We start from the raw sequence: 13854 nt of genomic DNA, 5'->3' as shown, positions 1-13854 counted from the left end.
TTTTGCCTTTGTCTATCAGACCTAAACCTACAGAAAGTCATTTTTTGTGTTCTTTGCTACCTGTTACAGCTAAACATTGACGTTTCTATGTGTTGTGCCATTTTCTTTATGCCGAAGTTAAATGTTGACAGTTCTATTTCTTCTGTCTGTTGCTCTGTAAAGCAATTGAACAATGACGCTTATATTTGATTTGCTTTTCAAATACCTTAGTTAACATTTAAAGCTTTTTTTATTTGTTATTTCATGCGTAGTGAAATATTACTATTTTATTTATTCCATCTTTCGTAACACGCTGGAGCTAAATACAAAAGGATTTATTTGTCATATCTCTTGGAGTTATATACTGATACACGTATCCCCATTTTGAAGAGTTATACAAGCTTTGTTGCTTTCAGGATAACTCACGATTGAACAGCTTGGGTTTCAACCGACGTCTGAAGTACAACTCTCAGAAAGACGTTTTCAATAAAATGGATGTACAACCCAAACATAACACGAAGCTAAAATGTTACAATAAATAAATAAATATAAAATCACGGACTGATTGATCATCATAACATTCAATGTCGTGCTAGCGTTCAAACATAAATATATTTCAATCTAAAAACACCCACTCACGGCTCAATATTTCAAATCCAACCAATAAAAATGTTTCTTTCCAATGATGAAACGTATCATAATATTCTTTAAAGATTTCCAGATACTTTCTGTTTTTCGTTTTTGTTGAATCCACGAATATCATGTTACGATAACTTGGGATTAAATTATCTAAATTACAAAATTTTGTTGAAAAGAAAGTTCAATTTGTTTGAATATTTTTTGTGTGTGTCGTAAGAGCTAGTATAAAGTTACATCTATCTCTCACCCAGACATTTCTATCATCTTTCATGGTTTCTATCGAAAGATAGAAATAAACGTTTACAGATTGTTTAATATGTAATTAAACATATAATTGTTGTTTTTAACCCTATCCTCTAAAGTTAAAAACTAACTGATGATACAGTTATACGATTTATCCCAATAGTACCAAACCCACTATACCGATGCCAGCTTGGTGTTTTCTGGATGATATCGGCCGACATCGTGAAGTATGTACTTCAACAGCCCTATAGAGCAGTTACTGACCTTTAGTATTTTTTAAAGGTATTTTAACATGAAAATAAAAGTTGCTTTAAGCATGTTATTTTTTACTGCTTAATCTGTTTATCCTTTCAACGCTCTTAATTAGTGTTTTTAATTTTTACTTGCTTTAATGGGATTATTCTAATAGATGCATTTTATAAATATTTCCGATGAAAGACGAAATTTCACTCCCATTTACTATAGATGTCTTCTATACGTTTGAATGTAAATCTTTCCTGAGTAGTATTATTATATATTCAGCTTTGAAATTTTATTATGCATTAGCGATCAATAATAGACTAGTTAAGTATCACACACACTGATACACAAATGTGGAAATATATAATCATTTTTTTTAAATCAAAAAGTACTATTTAAAAGATTCAGTTATAAGTAACGCGTAACATATTTTGAGGTTAATCACATGGCAAAATCTCAAAAATCATAGCACGCTGTCTCTTAAAAGTGTCTTAAGGTCATTTGTAGAATTTGGAACCAATTTCAAAAACTTAAGGTAAAAATTAATCAGATACACGAATTAGGGAAATCAACATTTACAACAGAATCAGACGAACATTATCTATAAGTTTTGGCTCGCCATGATCATAGGATACCTATCTCGGGTCTAAATAGGATGGTCGAAGCCGAAACTGGTACAGAAATGTTCATTAACGTCTTCTCTTTGGAAAGAAATGGAAGTCAGATTATTAAAAAGTCGCTATTATTTTTATAACAGTGGTTTAAATGAGTCATACGATTTTCATAGCAATACAGTAACGTTATCAAAGTTTATAACATTTGTAGGGACGCCTTCTAGTGGTACACTAGGAACTCTGAAGTCTTGATTGGCACAGCAGAGATGGCTCATTGTGTAGTTTTGCGTTCAACTAAAGAACTATAGGAATACAGTTTGACCATATTGTAGAGCTAGGGATTTCACAGCTATACATCAGTTCGAATCGTTCGATACAACGAAATAATTCCTGCACTTTAAAGCTGCGGCTCAGTTGTGAGAATTATAGCCAGTCTTAGTGTAAGTGGTAGCCCCTTCAGAGTGGCACACCGAAATGTCTGCGGATCTGCACCGCTACAAACTGGTTTTTGACACTTGTGGTGGGCAGAGCACCGATACCTCATTGTGTATGTTTGTGCTTAATTCTAAACAAACAAGCGATGGGTAATAGGATGCTGCTTACTGGTCACCTCCCTTCTGGTTAATAGTTGAAAATTAGGATGACAGAGGATAGGCTTAGTAGCTTTGTCATAAATATGAATTATTATACTTTTAGCTACTGTGTTATAGATATGTATCTTCAAATCTAGCAAATCATATCGTCTGTTTCAAAATAAACAAATAAAACTTATTACGAGGTTGTGAAATGGAGATTTTGAATTATTTGTAACATCTGTTTGTTTTTTTGAATAGTGGATTAGACCGTTACATAATAACATCCCCAAAGCTAAAAGAACGAACGTGTTTCGTGTGACAAATATTCAGAACAGCGACTCTTAGATTACGAGTCAAGAACCTTGACCACGTGGCCATGTCGAGTTTTATTTGACTTCTAAAAATATAATGACATAGAGAAACAGCGTTTACTAACTTGAGTACAATTGGTTCATGAAGTAATTTTGATTTACTTTCTAAAACTAAAATATTGCAATAATCCTATATATCAAACCTTGATCACTGATTATATACATTCTTAAATATAGATTTGTTTGTCATATTAATTTAGGATAAGTGAGGAAACTGTAATATTTTCTTAGGCAATTTCCTTTGTCTCTTGTTGTAGAACAGTAGTTTATGTACTCGGACTGTGAATACGAGAATTCCCGATTCCAGGCCTGTTGCTACAAAAACGTACTTTTCACTTTGACATAATACACGCACTATAGGGTTGACGGTCAAATCGCATTGTTTGATCAGATAAAAGTAACACAAGAGTCTGAGGTGGTTGCTACTGAGTTAAACTTTGATTAGTGATTATATACATTCTTAAATATAGATTTGTTTGTCATATCAATTTAGGATAACTGAGGAGACTGTGATATTTTCTTAACTTGGGATGGCAATTCTTAAAATCATTTTGTATAGTTTACTCCAAATCTAGAACAAATTGTAATTGCAATGTTCAATACACATTACTTGAATTTAATTTAATTATGAACATCTGGTATTTTCATTTGATTATGTGACAGAAAAAAACAGTCATAAGTTAAAGATTTCATGCTGTTTATAACCTAGAAAAATCTGAACTGAACAGTCAGATTGGTGATTTCTTTTTGGTGTTTCCTAGTTTGTGTATATTTAAAGTTCCATTTTATAACTGTGGAGTACCATAAAACGCATTTTGTAACCGTACACTAGCACAGAACACACGCTACGAAACTAGAGATGAATTGTATTGATTGATATCTTGCTTAGTAACATTTATATTTTGTATTCTTACCTTTTAGTGATATTTCAAAGCCAGACAGATATATATATCTTCTGGGAAATTAAACGTCTACTACAAAATGAAACTTGTAACATATTATTAACTATTTGATTCTTGTATATTTCTAGTTTAGCTGTTAAATTCTTTACTATCAAAAACTACGTTTATATTCTACAGTAATCAGCCAAACTGTTTAATCATTAAGTATGTTTCTCTTTTACAGTAAATTAACCTGATTATATACTGTTATAAAGTATGTCTTCATTTTACATTAATTAACATGATTTTTATTATCATGAAGTCAAGTGTAATTAATGAAAGTTATCCTAGTTTTTACTGCAATGAAGTATGTCTGTGTTTTATAGTAAATAGCCTGATTCTTTGTTATTTTGAAGTACGTCTCCCTTTTGTTGTACTCTCGTACGCTATACGAAATCAGTTTGTTTATGATTTTAATATTTTAATCTCTAAAACATATATAAAATACGTCACATGAAATACAACTACAATAAACTTTTTAATAAATTATGGCGTTGTAATGATGTTTTCAGAGGGTTTTCAGGTTCTGCTGACTTCTATGCCATGTTTAATGGACAGGTATCAGTTAGATGGACGTAGAAGACTTTTCCGTCTTTGTTTTACTCTTGTATGGTTCGTTTCCTATCAGTTTAGTATCGCTCACTTTCATAGTACGATATTTTCTGGGGTAATAGGCTTTTGCAAATATATTGGTTTTTCTATTATGCTCATAAATACTAACTTTTGTTAGTCTTTTTTGTTTCAGCCATATCTAGCTATATGTATGTTGATACAGAAGGATGTAAGTAGAGAGTTTCAGTCGGGGCGTTCTGTAAACGTTGTATTGTTTCAACCATGTCTAGCCATGTTGATACAGATGGATGTAAGTAGAAAGTTTCAGTCCGGGCGTTCTTTCAAATTTCTATTGTTTTAGCCACGTCTAACCATGTTGATACAGAAGGATGTAAGTAGAGAGTTTCGGTTGGGGCGTTCTTTTAAAAGTTCTATTCTTTTAGACCAGTGGTTCCCAACCTTTTTTATGCCCCGCACCTCTAAAAATTTTAATATGTTCTCACACCCTTCACAATAATTATTTATTTAAGAATAAAGGTGAAGGTGGCCAAAACAAATGTTATCTCGCATTCCCTGGAACGTTATCTCTCACCCCTGGTTGGGAACCACTGTTTTAGACTGTTCATGGAGTATCTGCAGTAGGTTAGAAGTTCATCCGATAATAAAGAAGCTAGCTGTTCATTGTCTTGTGTTGTTATCAAGATTGTTTTTATAACCTCTTACAAGTAGACCGAGTTCTTAATATGCGATATCTATAAGACATTCAGTTAAAGGATGGCATGGTAAATCTCTACAGTTAACTATAGGATGGAAAGGTAGTCTCGTTTGTTAATTTGAAATGGAACATAGGTATATGGAATGTTTATATTGTATACTGTTAGTTGTTTGACTGTTTCTGTTCCAAGTCGTTTTTGATATTTCTTGAAGAGTTCATCAGTTTACTTCTCTGTGTCTGATTCTTTCTTGTAGTAAGCGAAGTAAAATTGTCTCAGTATTGTAATGATTTATTTTTCTACAATGTATATTCCTCATTGCAGATTTGAATCCGAGATGTCGTATGCAAACAAGTGTTCTATTACTAGTAATTCACAATTTAACTCAAATTAACACAATGTCTTTGACTTCTAATTGTGTTCAGTAAATTAGCTTAGTTGGCCTGGCATGGCCAAGCGCGTAAGGCGTGCGACTTGTAATCCGAGGGTCGCGGGTTTGCATCCCCGTCGCGCCAAACATGTTCGCCCTCCAAGCCGTGGGGGCGTTTTAATGTGACGGTCAATCCCACTATTCGTTGGTAAAAGAGTAGCCCAAGAGTTGGCGGTGGGTTGTGATGACTAGCTGCCTTCCCTCTAGTCTTACACTGCTAAATTAGGGACGGCTCGGTGCAGTGGGCTAACAACCTACTCACTTAAAATACCTGTTGAAGAATCCGCAAGCGATTGCGGCCCTATTGATGGAATCTAATGATGATAACTAACTAAATTAGCTTACTTAACCTTTAAGGTTTTGTAAGAGTATAAGTTAAAAACAGTAAAGAATTATTTGGTTCCCAAGTATATCCTTTTGTACCTAATTTAACACAAGATAAAATTTTATTTTTTTTATTTTTCAGGAATTCCTTCATCCTATTTTAAATTAATGTAAGGTACCATCCTTCATTACTGTAAACGGCTACTCATTTCATAACCAAGCCACCGTGTTATATAAGTAAAACTGTTCCACCCCGAGTCCAGCCAAAACCATACAAATTCCTAACATATTATCTATATACCACTGTCTTCAGAACAAAGTACAAAAAAATCAAAGACCCTACCTCCATCGATACCACGATAAACCCACTATAAGATCACCTTCTACTTCTTACTTAAGAAAATGTAAAAGTACTTAAACTCTCCTCAGGAGATCACCATCCAATCCTCGAAATCAAAACTGTATATTATATTCCAAAAATTTCATGATATAAGAATACTTTATGACCTTTGTCTTTATGATAATCTATGCTATGTCATGCTACACGGTTCGATGATGTTTATCTGTGATAACTTGACCATCTTTCTGCTGTGTATGAACAACTGGACTGAGGCGCACAATATGAACCAGAACTACCATTACGATATACGATTTTTCCATTTGACATATCTACCTGATAAAATTTGGATTAATACTATAAAAATGCAAGTTTCAATATAACATTGACAAACACTTTACTTTTGATATCGTTGAAATCTGTGAATGCAATGTTAAGTGATATGAGCTATTTTCTATTTTTCACGTGTGTCTACTGAAGATGCAATGTTATGAGTTACCTCCTATTTGTCACATATGTCTACTCTATTATTAAACATAGTGTAATTACCAAGCAAACGGAACGGACATAAAAACCACATTGTACCCATCAGTCAAGGCCCTAGCATGACTTAAGTAAAATCACCTCTCATCACCATGGCAACGAGTGCTAATAGGTGCTACGTCAGAACTTTAACGTATTTCAGGAAAAATGTATCAAATCTGCCAGATATAGAAATGTTCTCCTACGTCTGCACTTGATGAAAATGAAGCTATCAGGTAATAACACACACATATTCACACCATTAGGTATTCGTATTGTGTTATAAAACTACACATTAGCTTAGGTTCTGTTATAACACGCATTTAGGTTCTACTGTTTATCACGTACCGGTAGGTTTTCTTTAGGTATAATATCTCACGAAGTTTTGTTAGTATATTGTAAATAATTCTATAAAACAAACAGAGAAGCACGCAATACAATAAATCGATATTCAAGTGACTAAAATAAATCATGATCAAAATGTTTTGGTTCATTAATTAACAATAGTTTCAGCTGTAATTGACATAGTAATATGATGTGTCATTAGATTCTCGAATGATATAATATATTTATTTAGAAGTAACTTAGGCTGCGAGACAATATAAAATAAGTTTATTTGTGGTATCGTAACCTAATATATTTTATTGTTGTAACACACTAAGATGTGTTGTAATAGTCTCATATTAAGTTTTATATACTGTGTATTATTAGGCTCAGTCGAGTAATTTAGTACTTGGTTATTTGTGGTTTCACCTACTATTGGCTTTGTTACACTATGTATTACAGTGCATTTTATTATGATATTATATAATAGTAGATTTTTTTAAATATATGAAATCTACTAGAAAATTACAAAACGTGCTATTTATAAATTAGTGTGCACGAAACGTGACTTAAGCTTTGTGAAGAGCATCAGGATGTTTCATAAATCAGTTATGCAAAGATCTGATGTGTGTACTTCCAACAAGGTTCCCAAAACAGTCTCCCGTTCTTTTTCTAATTGTAAACTGGTTATGAGAGGTAAAGCAGCGTTATGCCAAACAGTCCACATGGTAGGAAGCCCGCCAGCTCTGCAGTCCAGAACTCTACCACAAGAACAACTCACGCCCCTAATGATATTGTAAATGTTTTTTATTTTAATTTTTGAGAACGCTCCTTGGTAAACCTAGAAGATAAGACAGCTCGTTTCAAGTTAACGCAATCAAAGGATAGTTCGTGATCCATATTATTCCCACAATAAGACGTCGTTATTGATTATTTTTAATACACATATATACACTGGTTATAAAAACATTATAATCACTACCACCGTATCCTTCACCCATTCGACGTAATAAATTATTTACTGTTTTCTTTTCAACAGAAATGATTTAAATGTTGTTTTTGTTTTTCAATTTCGCACAAAGCTGCTCGAGGGCCACCTGTGCTAGCCGTACCTAATTCAGTAGTGTAAGACTAGTGGGAAGGCAGCTAGTCTTACACTACTCCCCGCCAATTCCTGGATTACTCTTTTTCCAACGAATAGTGGGATTGACCGTCACAATATAACGCCCCACGGCTGAAAGGGCGAGCATGTTTGGCGCGACGGGGATGCGAACCCGCGACCCTCAGATTACGAGTCGCACGCCTTAACACGTTTGGCCATGCCGGGCCTAATGGTTTAAGGGTTAACGCTAGTGGTACGACAAAATTGTACAGCCTATTGAGAGAAATAAAAACCTAGTGCCAGAGTGAGGAAGTAAAATAACGCTCCTATAATTAAGTCAACGCAAAGGTAAAATTAGTATTAACAACTCGAAAATGATTTCAAATTACCCTAGGTTCTTATTATTTTGAACTAAACTATATTTTTAAAAAATGACGATACTGAAGTGTAAGCAACTGGTATAAGCACACTACATTTATAATATGGTGTGTTTATAACAGGCAAATCAAAATACGTTACTTTTCCTAAGAAGTAAACATTAACATTATTTGTAGATCAGTAGCGAAAAAGAATACAGAACCTGAAAAATATTGCATTGAAATACATGAAGTTCATGTTACGGTTATGAAGTTTTGGATCTAAAACAAATGACCGTAATGTACCTTTCTTCTTCTTTGAACAAAAATTGTTAGCTTAAACTCTAGTCTTAACACTTCTTGAAATACGAACGTTTCAAACAAACAATACGCGTTATTGAAATGTTTACACATATGAATTTTACATAAATTATAAGGTATTTTAACCATATTTATCTTCTATACATGTTTGTTTGTTTAGAATTAAGAACAAAGCTGCCCATCACGGGTATCGAAACCCGGTTTTTAGCGGCCTGAGTCCATAGACGTAATGCTGTACCACTGAGAGGCATAACTGAGGGTCGTTAAACTTAAGGACTCTAATGATCAGCAGGGCCAATCATGTGAAAACTGTTCTATACCAAGTTTTTACTGTCTTCTGTTAAAGAGATTCTTTACTTTTGTTCTAAATTAATCTCTGATATTAATTAATATGAAACACAGTTGCAATGTTTCCACATTTATTCGTGCCAAACTAAAGAGCTAATAAAAATACTCGTGTCAAAAGTTCAGAAATGGAATCATTTTAAGCGAATGTATATAGATGTAGAAGACTTGTCCGTATGTTTGGCGAAACAGAGTGTTATGAGAAATAGCTGAATAAAGTTTGAGGAACTCGTGTGGACTTCCCAAATATCCTGTGTGTTTGTATATGTATTTTTCTTATGGCAAAACCACAGTGGGCTATCTGCTGTGTCAACGGAGGGGAATCAAACCTCTGATTTTAGTATTATAAATCCATAGACTTACTGCTGTCCCAACGGGGGAACCTTAAATAATGAGTCTAAATGAATAAACAGTCGAATAAACGTTTCAAGTTTAACAGTCATTCAATTACACTACCTCAAATGTGGCGAATAAGAGCTTGACTGCGCTGGGAAATTGATAAAAAATTATGAGAAATCAACGTCACACGAAAGTGCTCTTTAATTCCACGTGTAAAATTGTTATCTTTGTATCGAACGAACGGTTTATTGATACGACTCAAAATAGTAAAGAAAGTAGCTTTTACCACATTCATAATATTATTTTTTTCAGAACAGTACTGCTGACATATCGCAGCTTACAATGGTACAAATATTTAATAAGTGGTTCTATTTGAAAATACAATTTTGTATCAAGCTTATAGTTATAAAATAAGCATAAATATACTTGAAAATATATATAAAGATATCTAAGAACTTCATTTGATTACACTATGTAACACAAATTTTGTTCCTGGATAGTATGTGTTATCTCTTAATTGCTTATGTTGTGAAAGTACAGAAAATGGCCATTATTCCCTTCAAACTTTGTTTTTGTGACCTGAATAATGAAATTTAGAAATAAACCTATTTTCTAAGTAAAAACGGGCAAATTTGCACATTTTCATTTACATAAAGTTTGAATAAAACAACATATGAATCAAGATTCACATGTATTTTTACTAAAGTTATACAAAAATGTTTAGAAGTGAGTGGTTTTTCGAGATTTGCGACTGTAATGTAAATCACTTTCACGTATCAGCTCTCTTAAATATAGTCTCCCATCATGTTTTCGTTATATCCTCCCAGGTCACAAAAGCAAAATTTGAAGAGAAAATTATGTCTTTTCCATTTACTTTAGGCATAAGCAATTGGGAAATAACACTTTCCGCCCATGAACAAGAAAAAGTAAAAAATTTGTTACATAGTAACACGATATCTAATTCAAACAAGCAAACTATTTTTAGTGTTAATCTACAATGTAATTTGTGTATCCAATAACTCAAAAGCTAATATGCAAACTATTTATTTATTGAACAATAAAATACTACTATTACCTATGAGTATTTCGTAATGATTTTGGGTTTCAGTTGTTCACCAACTCTACATAAAGTCTGTAAATATGGTAATAATATATTCCATTTCACTTAGTTAAAACAGAAATAAAATTGTAATTATTTATGGCGTACCGTCCGTAAGAATGCTATTATCAGTCTATTTACCTTAATGCTTCAGTTTATTTTCAGAGAACACTCACAATAACAGAGATAAAAACAGGGCACAAGATAATTTTTAATGCTCAAATATGCAAAAATATAAGGAAAAACGAAATATATAGAAATTATATCTACAAAAATAAACTTAAGGTGTTTATAGAAACATAAATATAAAATTCAGCAAAATAAAAGCAAAATATCTTCGTTTATTTTGAATATGCTATGAAAAGGTTATCTTCCCATCCGCCCCTAATTTTAAAGTGCTAGACAAAATGGAAAGCAAGCTGGTGAAAATCAGCCAGCGCTAAGTTTCAGAAAACTCTGACCTACGGTAGAGCTATGACTTTCTAACCTGAAGAATCAGATTTGATACCAGAAAACAATTCGCAGACATTAGGCTGTGGTTGAGTTGTAAGTGTAACAGCCAGTCCCATAGTTTTGATGGTTAGTGGTAGGGTGCTACTGAGCTCCGCCAGTGAGTCAGCGGTGAGTTTATAGACTTATAATACCATATTCAGGGGTTTAGTTCCTCAAGATGAAACAAGCGTAGATAGCTCATTATGTAGGTTTGTGCTAAAAATAATAACAACTGCTTACTGACTGCATGGTTCAAAATAAGAACTGTCGACAAATAACCTTAGTAACTTTGTGATAAATAAAGATTACAAATATAACTTAATTATAACTTAACTGTCACTTTTGCAACGTACCTACGGTCAAGAAAGTGCATAGTGCGAATTTTTATTGATTTATTTTTTAAAGTAACAGAACAGAAACTATGAACCCTCGGATCCACTGCCCGATATGCCAACCCTAAAGCCGTACTCGGAAGCAAAAATTATAGAATTTGAAAAAGTACTCGAAGACAACTTTGGAGCTAAAAATCTAGATTTACACTGCTTTACGATGCAACATAAATTTTCTACAGTGACTGAATTTTAGAATAGATCATCTACAAATATGTAATCCCAAATTTTACAAGTGGCGAGGTCGCTAATGAAGTTTTATTGTAAGTTGAATGAGTGCATTTAGGAAGCGTATTTTACGTTTTTTACTAAAAGTTACATCTTCTCGAATTATTTTTGTCAATTCTTTGTTATTGCTCTTTTACAACCAAATTAACGGTTTATGTCATAATTTACGCTCATTATTTTTATCTGATGTACATAACTATATTTCATAAACAAATGAAATAAAAAAACATTTGCTTCAAGGACAAGTCCTACCAGACTTAACTGTGCCATACTCAAGTCCTATAAACCTATAGCTACCTGTTTTGTATTATGCACATGAGGTTGGAAAAAGAAATGTTTTTATTAGGTAGGTATAATTCCGTAAACTAATAAAAAAACATTAAACAAATTTTGCTCTGGAACATTGCATTTCCAGGATGTGGTATATAAATCAGACTTCTATTTTATTAGAGTTCAGTTATTCTTTTACTCACCACTCAAGATATCGAAACAACATCTATAATAATATGATCTGTAGTCAGTAAAGATAAAACTGTCACATTTTCTCATAGTATTTGTAAAACTATTCAGTTATTGTACCTTGAGAAAACGTACAAAAAATTAAATATTCTTGTCATCAGGAGTTGTCAATGTATTAAATCATTGCAATATAAGATATTCTACTACTTCAAATAACATATATAGTTGACAAAATAGCAATATGTTTGATAAAAAAATCATTTTGTATTTGCGGAATAAATATATTCACTACCATACCTGTTGATAGAAGAAAGGCCTAGTTAGAGCCAACCAGCGTTCTACGGCCATAACCGTAGCTACGCTGCCGGAAGAGAGACCAAAAGTCCGGAGGAGGACCCGGAGAATGCAAAACCATCGAGAAATGATTTTGTCTTCTAAAAGGATATAAAGCTGCACATACATAAGAAAGAAAGATCCCACGAGGGCAAGAAGGTCATTCCAGATGAGACACCGGACCATTAGCGTCTGCTTTCGGTTTCGAGGGGTTTCTCCCCGCTTTAGAAGGATTAAAGAACAAATATTTGCCCCAACGCCGAAGACGTACAAAAGACTGATAAGAATTTGATTTAATGTTGACAGGTGTCGCATGGATTCATCCGTTCCAAACTCATCATGACCATCCTGGGCAGATTGTGTGGTGTCCCAGATGACCGCTGTAACATTGACTTCACTGCTCATCACAATGATCAGTTTTATTAATTAAAAAGTAGACTTGCTTAAGTTTAACTCGAAACAAAAATATTTTAGCGCGGGAAGTGAATAAGTTGAACCAGTGGTATTTAACTTCAACTATGGAACTTTTGCTTCTCTCCCATAGTCACTCAACCTTCATCTGCAGGCTGTATGGATGACGTTTAAAGAAGCAAGTTGATGTCCATAGTAATTCAACATAACACTGTCGTGGTATTTATCAAGTGAAGTGACCACTTCAATGCACAGTAAAATTATGATATCCGTTCTACAATTTAACTAACGAGTTTTGACCTTTGAGTCAACTACAATGTAGTTGTAAAGTGTATAATCTGTGCGTAACAACACTATCATTTTAACAACATCGCGCAAAGAAGAGAAAATTGTATACTCTTCTTCACAAGCAATTCTTTAAGCTACTTACGACGCGAGAACTGAGAAGCTTAACACTAAACGAATCTTTACGCCCTGCGCAGAGAAGCATGCAAAAAAGTAGAAAATCTAAAGATGTTCATATTTCTAAACACTATCGTCAGAGGGCAGCACTTAATAACAACCTTTCCAAATCGGTTCAGTTTGTCAGATAGAAGTATTAGTTCACTCTCATGATTCAAGCAGTGGCTCAGTTTTAAATACATTCAGACGCGTAGCGTACGTTCTGTACATATGACTAGTTAATGTAGCTAACTACTTCTTTGTGTGTTACTTTCTCCTATGCCAACTTATTTTATACAGTTCTTTTCTAGTACTAATGATGTTTTAAAATATATTACTTACTTTACTCATCAAAAATCAAATGCCAATTGCATATTACTCTCTCATATAAGAGTTAGATTTGTGTACCAGGAGTTATTATTGTTGAAAAATGTATGATTTTAAGATAAAATTTACATATTGATACTAGAGTCCTATACGAAAGAAAATATACTTCAGTCGTCTTAATTCAGCTATTTCAACATGTTTTGAAGATGATTGTTTAGTATGATTCTAATGTTAAACCCAATCTAATTACTGAAATATTAACACTTACAGTAGAAATACTTAAATGCTCTAAGTGTATTAGCAATCTTAGGGCATTCATGAAACATTACTTACCCATGTTTCAGAATCTGAATAACATGAAACTAAGTTCCAATAATATTATAAGTTGAGTAAGGTTTTAATAAGGTT

The 13854-nt window shown here is 33.2% G+C and overlaps 1 protein-coding gene across 1 annotated transcript in view; it reads right to left on the bottom strand.

The window, feature by feature from the left end:
- The window catches only part of LOC143229276 (prostaglandin E2 receptor EP3 subtype-like), a 64952-nt gene extending 51844 nt beyond the window's left edge, over nt 1-13108 (bottom strand). The window contains exon 1 of the mRNA XM_076461398.1: nt 12232-13108. Within this exon, the coding sequence (XP_076317513.1) occupies nt 12232-12672 (441 nt within the window). The 5' untranslated portion in view covers nt 12673-13108. The remainder of the gene's footprint in view (nt 1-12231) is intronic.
- Nucleotides 13109-13854: the final 746 nt, after the last annotated feature.

This window comes from Tachypleus tridentatus, chromosome 10, assembly GCF_004210375.1.
Source record: "Tachypleus tridentatus isolate NWPU-2018 chromosome 10, ASM421037v1, whole genome shotgun sequence".
NCBI classification, from domain to species: domain Eukaryota; kingdom Metazoa; phylum Arthropoda; class Merostomata; order Xiphosura; family Limulidae; genus Tachypleus; species Tachypleus tridentatus.
This window is presented reverse-complemented; position numbering and strand designations above follow the sequence as displayed.